The 11,278-nt window shown below is 31.7% G+C and overlaps 1 protein-coding gene across 2 annotated transcripts in view; it reads right to left on the reverse strand.

Moving 5' to 3' along the window:
- The window catches only part of Lrp1b (LDL receptor related protein 1B), a 1,779,190-nt gene that overhangs the window by 453,097 nt on the left and 1,314,815 nt on the right, over positions 1-11,278 (reverse strand). For both annotated transcript variants that reach the window (XM_033757153.1, XM_033757154.1), the window contains exons 38-41: positions 2,563-2,689; positions 2,291-2,442; positions 1,881-2,005; positions 360-731 (exon numbers count right to left, since the gene is read on the reverse strand). In XM_033757153.1, the coding sequence (XP_033613044.1) occupies positions 360-731; positions 1,881-2,005; positions 2,291-2,442; positions 2,563-2,689 (776 nt within the window). The remainder of the gene's footprint in view (positions 1-359; positions 732-1,880; positions 2,006-2,290; positions 2,443-2,562; positions 2,690-11,278) is intronic.

Raw genomic sequence — 11,278 nt, forward strand, 5'->3', positions numbered from 1 at the left:
ATAGATATAGATATACAAAATAATGTCTGCCATCTAAAAATATGATTAAAAATACTAGGTATATACTCAAAGATAGCATTGAAAAATCAGACTAGTTTTATAATGAAATCTTATTTCTAAAGAATTCTAATAGTCTTACATTTAAGTAACACCACTATGATAAAAAATCATAATTAATAATTGATAATCATACACTTAGCAGCTAATTCCTTCTTTGATACTGGTTGTAGAATACAATGCACTCATTAAATATGAACTCTAGGAAAATGTAACTGCTACAAGTAATTACAACTATTATTTCTTTAATGATGCAAATGATACTCATTTCCACAAAATATAAGTTAAATTGTTGTACTTACTTTCAACAATTACTTGTCTGTCTTCCCAGTTATCTTTAATAAGCTGTATATTTCCAAAGTGTGCATCACTGTAAAAGATGCGGTTGGTCCCTTTTCTTCTTTGATTATAGTCAAAAGCCAAGGCTATAACATTCTTGAAATAATGTGGATTCCCATATGGCCTTATTGGGGAATTTAAATTGGTTTCATCAGAAAGATGTATACTTTTTAATATTGTTCTCCCTGAATAGAGCAAATAGCCTTCATGCCTTAGGCAAGTAACTCCATCTTCTGCCAAATATCCATGGGCACAAGCACAAGTTCTCCAGGAGTTTCCTCGATAAAGACAGAGTTGTTTACAGCCACCATTATCCTTGGCACAAACATTGGTTCCTGAGGGATACAAATACACACACACACACACACACACACACGTGCATAATTTAATAATTTTTTATAAAAATATTAAAAACTTTAATATTGACTACCTTTTAATTTTTAGTTTTAAGATCAGTCAAAAAATAAACACTATAAAATATTGATTTTTTAATCACAGAAGTTTAAAATCTTGAATTACCATTTGAACGATCACAATAGTCTGCTTCCTTCACACATCAAAGAAAAACATTAATACTGTATTTTTTATTAAGCCAGTTTACTGGATATATTTTTTTATGAAATGACACAAAGTGTACAATATGATTTATTAATTGTTGTCTTTGACAAAAAAGTAACTGAGCCACATAAAATATCATCTGAATTCACCAGACAAAAGAAAGAATATGTACCACATTAAATTTTGTACACATGATCTATATGAAGTACTAAATAAATTTGTGTCTCCAGTGTACCTAAACACACACCTGCATGCTCACGCATGCACGTGTGTGTGTGTGTGTGTATACATATATATATGACAATTTATTCTAATTTTGTGCTCTTAAGATTTCAGCAGACTAATTCATCTCAATGAAATCATTATCATCATCTCACGAAGTTCCTTTGCTGTAAGGAAAATTAATGACAATTTATTTTAGTAGAAGTTTTTAAAAATATGCAAATCATTATCTTATCAGTTTCAAAATATATATTTTAAGGAGGTAATGAGTTCAGAAATATTCCACACTAACAGCATCACCTTCTGGCTCATAACCATTTTAGATATTAAAAAGTAATACAAAATAAAAACTTTATTTGCTTTTATTTTCTTATATCTCATGTGTTCTTTTTAACTTTTTGTCAAATCAGTATATTTATCAATTTTTTAACATTATCCCACATCAGTACTCAAGACATACAGGGTATGTAACATGTCCTTGTCTAGTGTTATCTTAGGCAAATAAGTACATCTATGTGAGAATCATTATACATTTCTTTTCTTAAACTATTTTGTGATTGCTCTAGCTTGAAACAAATAAGATTTTCAGGTTTTGACTTATATAAGAGTTTTATATAAGAATATTTAAGCTATAACCAGTCATTAAAAATATAGAAATAAATGATAAAAATATATTTATGGTACATTTGTGTAAGTGTGCTGACCTTTCTCTCTTACTCGGTTAAAGATTTTAATCTCTTTCAGGTTGACTCCAAGTCCCGTTCTCATGGTCACCATATCTGTGGCATCATTCTTGTGGCCCCTTCTGATGGACCCATTGGCGTGTGCTCTGCCAAAATTTAAACATGTGTGATCAACAAATTAAAATTGAGGCAGTCCGTTAAGAGGAAGGAAACAGATGGCCCAACAGAAGGGAAAGGAACCAAGTTTAGTCTGTGATACTGAAATACTTGAGCCTGGAAAATCAAGAGTGCCTGCTTTTTCTGTGGAAATGACATAGCTTTGTGAAATCCTTTCTGTGACTTTGCTGAGGTATGGCTAATCCTACAAGGGAAAAGCAACTGGCGCTGAAATAACATTTGCAGACTCAAATACTTATGAACACATAACTTACCTGTCAGACCAGTAGATGTAAGCCCCAAAGACAGCCACTGAAAACATATCCACATTGCTTCCTGACAGCACCATCTCGCGATTGCCTCCAGTCTCGAGGTCAATTCTTTCTATCTTGTCTGTGCGAGCATCGCACCAGTACAATTTATTCTCCTAAAGATCGATTGAAAGTAATATTACAACCTGGTTTTAATGGTTTTATTAAGGGAAGGCTAACTGTAGACAAACGCAGGCTTGCAGTCAACACACTTTAAAGGTTTAAATCCGACAGACCTCGTAGTCGATGGAGATCCCGTTGGGCCATGCTATCCCCATGTTCACCAGGACAAGCTTCTCCGAGCCATCTAGGCGAGCTTTCCCAATGCAAGGCATTTGTCCCCACTCAGTCCAGAACAGGAAGCTGAAATTACATTGCTGATTTAGAGTAATACACTAATGAACCCACAAAGACATTAACAGCAGCGGTAATATTCAAACAAACAGAAACAAAGCATTTCATAAATTAGTATACAGACATGTTTACATTTGCAAGAAAATAATCTGTTATAAAATATATTTAGCCAGGCATAGAAATCCCATATATTGATTCAAAATTCCACCGAAGTATTTTGTACACACTATTTGCTTACTGAAATTCTCTTTTCTAACCTCTTCTCCCATTTGCTTCTGGTGGTTTGCTATTTCAAATATTCCCTCAAGAAGTCTCTGGTCTTGCCTGATTATTGTTCTATCTGTTGTGCTCTATACCACAGAGCACATAGATTAGGGTGGCAGATTTACACTTGTATTTTTTACATTGTTTTTATCTTTAATTTCCCTCCGCCGGAATGTAAGCTCACTAAGACTAGTGATCTTTTCTCTTTTTTAGACACTATTACACTTACATTGCCAGATAATCAGAAAAGTTGCAAAATAAAAATTGTTAGTAAGTGCATATTTAACTTATGATTCTAAGTAATGAGAAGATTGAAATTTTCTCTTTTAATTCAATGTTATTATTATGGCCTCAGAAATTAGAAATTTTAAAAATAAAAATTTGTAGCCAGCCCATATTTAATTTATAGAAATTTACATGAATGTATCATGACTTTCAATTCTGTTCAATTAGACCATGAAACAACTATTCCAATTAATATTAAAAATTTTTGTGGGACTTTCTTAAAATATAATTTTTATACAAAAGAAGACATTCTTATTTTAATAATCTTGAAAAACAAAATATAATGTGGAAGGGATGGCAATGCAGAAAGAAAACTTAGAAAAAATAAAAACAAAAAAGATATCAGCAAGTGAAAGGTAGAGCACAGCATGTTGGCTCAACACCAGACTCTGGGAGCCTGAAGCAAGACGATCAAAAGTTTGAGGCCTGCCTAGGCAAATCAATTACTTAGTAGATCTTGTTTCAAAATATAAAATAAAAAGGGCTGGTGATGTAGCTCAGTGTGGAAGTCAGGGTTCAGTCTCCATTACAAATAAAACAAACAAATAAATCAGGTATACAATCAATGTATGTTTAGAATTATTCATTCAACAGATAAAGAATATATATGACAACATAGAAAATCATGCTATATGTAAATATAGTTCTTTCTAAATTTGAAGACATATTCACTGAAGTTTTAATATATCAATCAGAAAGTCAGAACTATTAAAGATTTTGATATATTCATTCATTCAGGCAACAATGGCTTGCATTTCTGTGTTTATTTGGGACATGAGTGACCATTGACAAGAACAAACAGTAAGACTGCATACAGAAAAACTGAAAAACACCTACATTTATATTCAGTGGAGTTGTTATTTAACTATGAAAAAATACTTAAAACTACATAAAAATATGTGCTCTCTTTAAGCATACTGTTTTGATGCATTTATTGTTGATTTTCTCCAAAATAAGTATGATATCATTTTAAAGCCAAAGAAAAGAGATGTGTGGGCATTAGAATCTCTAGCATCTTAATGCTGAAGATTGTTTCACTCATATTTACAAGCTCAACAAATCAGAAAGAAAAAACTTCATAGCAGGAAATTCAACTGTTATTTTCTTGGTGAGGTGTTGGTGAAGAAGATATAAAATTTCTATATTTTTATTGAAGTTGAGATTTTTAAGACTACATGATATTCTATTCAGATTTAAAATATTATTTAAAATAAAATGACCAGTAACTAAAATATATTGCTCCATGGTGAATGGAAGAATGCTATTATAAGTCAGGTGACTTTCAGCTGCAAAGAAGGCACTTTGGGGGTCAGGACAGAGGTGCTGAATCAATCTAATTCATAAATCTACTTTTAACAAACTTCAGTGTTTGAATATAGAAGAAAATGTATGTAATAAACCTTTTACTTATAATTGCTTTGCTTTCAAATATACCAAATAAATAATCAAAATCCTTTTTTGAGTGAATATGTAAAAGAAACCACTTGAGCTACTCATCCTGCATTCTCACAGTTACGGGAATTATGGCTGGGAAAACTCATGATCCATCATCAGGTGGCCACTAGGGAAGACAAGCCAGGAGCAATGCTTGGGCTTTGGTAGTCCTGGCCTGCACTGACTCCTCTGTAGAATGTGGTGTCACCAAACCATACTAGTTTTGTATCAAGAGTTATTTTCCTGAGCTATGAACAAATAGCAGAGATCTTTATATTGAATATTGAAACTAAAAAAGTGAAGATTCATAGCATTAATAAATGAATCTACAATTTTTCTAGCTACTCTGTTAATTTTTGTTTTTTTTTTACTCCATACAGGAGGCTTAAATGAACATCAGTAACATTTATGAACAAAATTACTCTAAATGAAACTTTTTGAATGTAGATTTTATGTACATTTTCTTTACGGGAAGCAGTAATGTTTTGGTAATTATATTTTCTCCTTAAACCAATTAAAAGTAAAGAATTGAACACAATTATCAATTTGAGAATCTTTGGGAATTATAAATGAAATTTCAATAAAGTAGATAATCTAACCTTGTAAAACTTCAGAAACACATAAAATTTAAGATAAAAATGTATACAGCTGTCCTTGAGATATCTTTAATGAACATTGATTCTTAGTACCTAAACATGATCTTCAGCAATAGCAAGAACTGAAAATCCTTGTCTCTGAGTTTCGAGATCCCACAGAAATTAAGATTCTGAAAAGGAACTGCTATCCCAACTGGAGTTCTTATTTTGAAGCTGTGACGCATGTGGTGGGTTGTGTGATGTGGCCAATAAAATTGGTTTTAGTGTATTAACTTGGTAAATTTAGTCCTGAAAATACTAATATTAACACAGAAATTTCCATAACTGTCAAAATTCTATGCCGTGTTATATAATTGAATATTTTCTGGATAATATATTATTTGTTAAACCATCCTAAAACATCTTCTTGTAAATAAGCTCACATTACAGAATTGGAAAATATAAATTTAAATAGGGACATTCAAAAATAATTGGAAGAATTACAGAGATACTTCAAAAATCATAACTTATATATCATATATTATGGCCATCATATATCATTATTTTCTTAATTAGATACGTTAGCTTGGAAGTAAAAAAGGGAGCTAAATGCATATCGTGAGTCAGTTTTAAAATTTTGACATTTATACAACAGATTTAAAAACCCACATGGGAGCACTGAAGTTCCCAAATACAAAGCCATACACTTATTAAGCACTGATCGCCTATGACATTATTCATGTGATAATTTTACAGAGATCAGTATTATTTTAAATACAGGTATATTTTCATAGAAAAATAGTTATTTTCTGTTATCATTAGATATACTCAAGCTGAAAATATAGACTCTAATTTTTATGAATGACCTTGAATAGAGACAAAAATATTTTTTAGAAATAAGCCTAATATCCATTAAAAAATAAAACTATGAAAAAACCTCTGATTTTGGCAAGGCAGGTGTAAAGGAGTATGGGGAAGAGAAAAATGAATAAATTTAAGATGCTGAGGGCAGAGAAAGAATATTTAATGTGATTCTTATACTTTATACTTGTGAAAAGTAGTGAAAGCAATTAACTTTAATCACTCATTTTCTTTGAATGTAAGATTCTTTTCACTGACTGCTGAACTGTTCTCACAATAATTTCTACCCTGGCAAAAAAAAAAGAAGATAATGAAATTCTCTCATGTGCACATTTACCTTATTTGAGAATAGATTCAAGAATATCATTATGTCTTCTTTTGAAAGGGGGGTCAACAGAATTTTATCATAGCTGTAAAGCGTAAGAAAACAAAAAGCAAACAAACCAAAATTCCTACCAAGCAAAAACAGTAACTAGACTACGTGCACCTGATAAGCTTTAGCTTAGACAACATTGATTATAATGTTTAACTTCCTAGCACATGGAATAGAATCACTTAAAACTCAGGAAGTGAATGCTTTGCAGATCAACATGTCCAGTCTTCATTTTCAGGAAACAAGCAAAGTAACATATTTCCAATGTTTGGATACACTTAATATGTACAAAAATGACATTCTGGACTGAGGATGCTTCTCAGTGGTAGAGCATTTGCAAAGCCACATATGAAACTCTGGGTTTCATCCAAGATAGATAGATAGATAGATAGATAGATAGATAGATAGATAGACAGATGGACAGACAGATAGCAACATCTTTTCTTCCTGCCAAGAGTAAAATATAATTTTTAGCCTTTTTTGTATTTCTATGAAGTCCTACATTTCACCATTGTTTAAATAATACTGTAATTTTAAAAATAATTTCCATCATAGGTATAAAAATCAGTACTGAAAGAAGGACTATATTGATGAACACCTGTAATTCCACCAGTCAGGAGGCTGAGGAAGGAAAATTCTAAAACGGGAAAATCCCGAGGCAGAAAAATCCAGGCCAGTTTGAGCTAAGTAGTAAGTTCCAAGCCAGCATGAATTGAATAGAGAGAGCCTGCTCAAAACAAACAAACCAACCAGAGGTATGACCTTTATCAGTGTTTTATCTAATCTTTATGTTTTTATTGACCTTGTTGATTCTCAAATTTATTCTTTCAATTCACCCTTGTGTATTCAACAGATATTTAATTAGTTACTCATTATTTGCTAGAAGCTAAGATTATAAAATAGAGGAAAGTACCCTAGAGAAGTTCACTGTTTAAGGACAGATAGAAATACATAAAGAACTACCTAAGAAAAAAGCTAACAGAAATACTTAAAAATTATGATTTGGAAGTCATGAAAGTGAAAGCTGCAAATATAAAAGTGTTGAAGTGCTATGGTTAGAAAAGTTTTCATTACTATAAATATCTTTAGAAAAGAAGTTTTATTTTGAGCCAAAATAAAGATGTAGGGCATTTAGGTCGCTCTTTTAAACTTCAAATGTATTTTAAATTTGTCATTTGTTCCATAGTTTCCTTCCTAGGTCTGTTACTTTCTAAGCTTATATCAGATTTGATGAGCTTTTAATTTATAATTTGAATAATTATATAGAATAATTCTTAATGTATATTGAGAGCCCACGGTGGAGAATTATGGAAGAGAATTCTTCCCAAAGAAAGATCACTTTGGCATCTGTAATCCCACAGAGCATTAAGCTGATTATAGTTATTTCCTGATTTATGTGTTTTAACTCTGCCTCATTTAAGCAAATACACATACATGATACTAGTTTGATGCTCAAATTTTTAACTCTAATTTTATGTAATTTTTTTTTTTTTTTTTTTTTTTTTTTGTTTTTTGTATCTGGGATCAAACCTACGCTGTTGTGCTTGTAAGGCAGTGAGCAGAACTGTTGAGCTAAATCCCCAACTTAGATCAGTGATCTTACTTTATGTATTTTGGGTATCTTTGAAATGCAATCACTGACCTTTCTCTTAATCTATGGATTTTCCATATACATAACAACTATCTTCCTAGAGTCTAGACTCTTGGACCATAATTAACTGTATTAGGATTCTCAAAATATTATGAACAAATTTTAATTTATTTCATGAACTGGCACCTCTCTTATCACCAATCATATCCATCTTACCTTAGATATTTCAAATTGAAGAGAAAAAATAAAAAACAAACAAAAAACATGAGGCAGTTTCTATAGCCAAAAAGTGAATGAAACCTTTCAAACTTTTCTATTTATACTCCATTTTTATCTTTCAAACCACTTAAACTAGAGAAATATTATGTTTTAGCTACTTTTCTAGTCACTGAGACAAAAATCCCCTTTGTAGAGGTTTCAGTTCATAGCTTGCTCCAAGGCAGAGTGGCACAGCAGAGGGGGCTTCACAGAGGAGAAATACTCCATGACAAAGCAGGGCAGCCAGAAGCAAGCCGCAAGCAAGAGACAAGCAAGGAGCAAGAGCAATAGCAGGCCTATTTCTGTCTCTTATATTTTATCCAGGGTACCCCCTGTTAGGGCAGGTAGCACTTACACCCTTAATCTTAGCATCACACTATGAGTCCATTCCAGCATCTCATCCTTGATACCAGTATCATACATACTAGATCCAGCCATCTCTGAAAAACTTCATCTATGACCACATGAGGTTTTGGGAGACAATTAGATACAAGCCAGTAGTATACAGGTCACTAACAAATATGTAGCTATCCTTGCATTCCATTCAACATGGCTTTTTCAGTGCTCTGTGTTAGGAATTCTCTCTGATACTGAGAAGTGGCCTGAACTTTTCTTGCATTCTTTCTCCTCCCTCCATCAGCCTCATCACTGCAATTATACATAGCCCAAGGCATCTTGATGCTTTCTAGCTCTTCTCTCCTTGTAGCAGGAAGGGTAAGATATTAGATTTATGCTTAGAGTTAAGGATCAGCACTGAAGTATATGGTAAAATACCAGGTAAGTAAAGAACTAACTAGTTTTGAAAAAAAATGTATGCAGTGACATTTTTGAAAAATTCATAACAGAATATAGTGTGGCATTTTCATTCTACTTTTTGTTATATTGTGTTGTTGTTTCTCAGAAATCTATGAAGTGAAAAATTTTGCTGGAATTTGGAGCATGACTATGGTATTTCTAAGTTATTTGACCATCAGTATGTCTTAATTTTATATGACAGAACCCTGATCCTATCATTATTACTATTGTAAATCAAACTTTCTTTTTTATGTGTGTTGCCTTGCTTTAAGATGCAAAATATACTGTGAAATAATTTTAAACTGTACTAAGCTCTACTTCAACAGATATTAAACTGTCAAATGAAGTATTCTGCAAATTGTTGAACATACTGTAATTATATATACATAATCGATTAAAGGCCATTTGAACTTATTGACTACCAAGATCTTATGTCAAATCTGAATTTTTTTGTCATAGAAAGAAAAATTTTCAGAAAGATTTTTGTGCTCACAAAAACAAAGTCAAATTAAGATAGGCACCATACATCCTGGTGTGTAATAGGGAACAAAATAATATCCATTTTTACTTAGCAATTACCATAGGAGATTGATGAAAAATTTAAGTATCATACTATGAATTCTACTCTTTTTTGTTAGTAAAAAGTGACTATTTAGCATAAAGATTATCATATTCAATTTTTCTAAAAGGAAGTGATACTTAACCTAAAAAACAAAAGTCAATTGAAGGAAGAAACTGATTTTTCAAGCTGAACTAAATTTATACATCGTTTCTATTTTGCATCTGGCTGCATTTTAAAAGACTTGAAGTCTCCATTGTTCACAAATTGGCTTCATTCCCATTTTTTCAGGGCACATTGATAACTTGGATTCAGCTAATTTACTCTATTATGGTTCACCTTTTCCCTTGGCAATACCACCTGCCATGCCTTAACTTCAAACATAATATTAAAATGCTGCACTGTATTTCTATGGTATGAATTTTGACACATAAATTTCTATGTGATATTACTGCTAAATCAATTTTTGAATAATTTTACATAGACTCTTTTTTTTTTTAAGGTTTTTCTCCCTGAAGTCAAGCCCATACACACATGGGGAAAATACAGGGATAAGCACATGGCTGCTATTTCCAAGTAGTAATATTTTACTGTAAACACCTGGAATGTACCAATAAACTCAATGAGGAAAAGAATCAATATTCACATATCTACTCATAACTATAAAGATGAAAAACTTGTATCCTAAGAGGTGAAATTATACAAGTAAATAATATTTAGATATATTATCAAATATCTATTGCTTTGTGTATGTGTTAATCTCATTTTAGGGACTAAAAATTAAGAAATCAAAAAATTTCCTCCTGCTGAGGCAGGGTGAGCTGATAGTCACAATGGTTAGAAGCATAAAATTCAACAAATATATAGAAAGAAGAAATAGAAGGATTTGGTGACAGATGAAATGAGCAATGGAGAAACTATACAAATTCTAAAATTTCACCCTCTTTTATGACACCACAAAAATAACTGCCATGTTTAGGAAAGGAAGTCAGTGAGTGAGAGGTTGAAGGACATGTTAAGATTAATAACAGTTAAAATTCAAAAATTCAAAGGAACGTGCAAATATAAATGATGAAAGCGAGATTACATTTAGATTTTATATTTAGTTATTTTTAAATATGCTATGATCTAAAAAGTAAAAATATGAGAAAAATTAAAAATGGAAATAAAGTGTTTGTAAATGGGGAGGAGAGGAGGGGGTGAAGGGAGGGCAGGGACAAGCTTGAAAAATGAGAACCAAGACCTGTCATGTAAAGGTACAAGATCCCAATATGAATGTAACTGTACTGTATACCTAAAATGTACCAATAAACTCAATAAAAAGAAAAAACTATATATTATGATCTAAACAGTGATTTTAAAACACAATATCAGATAGCTTAAAATATACATATTACAGGGGAATACCACACAAAACCTGAAATGAGTTAAAAAGAATAAACCAAAATGTTCACTGGAGCTCATGGAGAGATCAGAGAGCATCAGGAAACCCAGGGATAGAGAAATTTAACAGAGACAAAAGTCTTCTTGTGTGGATGGAGGAAAATGTCCAGGAGAAAGCAAATAGTATAAAATCTAGCAAAAAAAAAAAAAAAAAAAAAAA

This window comes from Fukomys damarensis, unplaced genomic scaffold, assembly GCF_012274545.1.
Source record: "Fukomys damarensis isolate Sample0158 unplaced genomic scaffold, DMR_v1.0_HiC HiC_scaffold_29, whole genome shotgun sequence".
NCBI classification, from domain to species: Eukaryota; Metazoa; Chordata; class Mammalia; order Rodentia; family Bathyergidae; genus Fukomys; species Fukomys damarensis.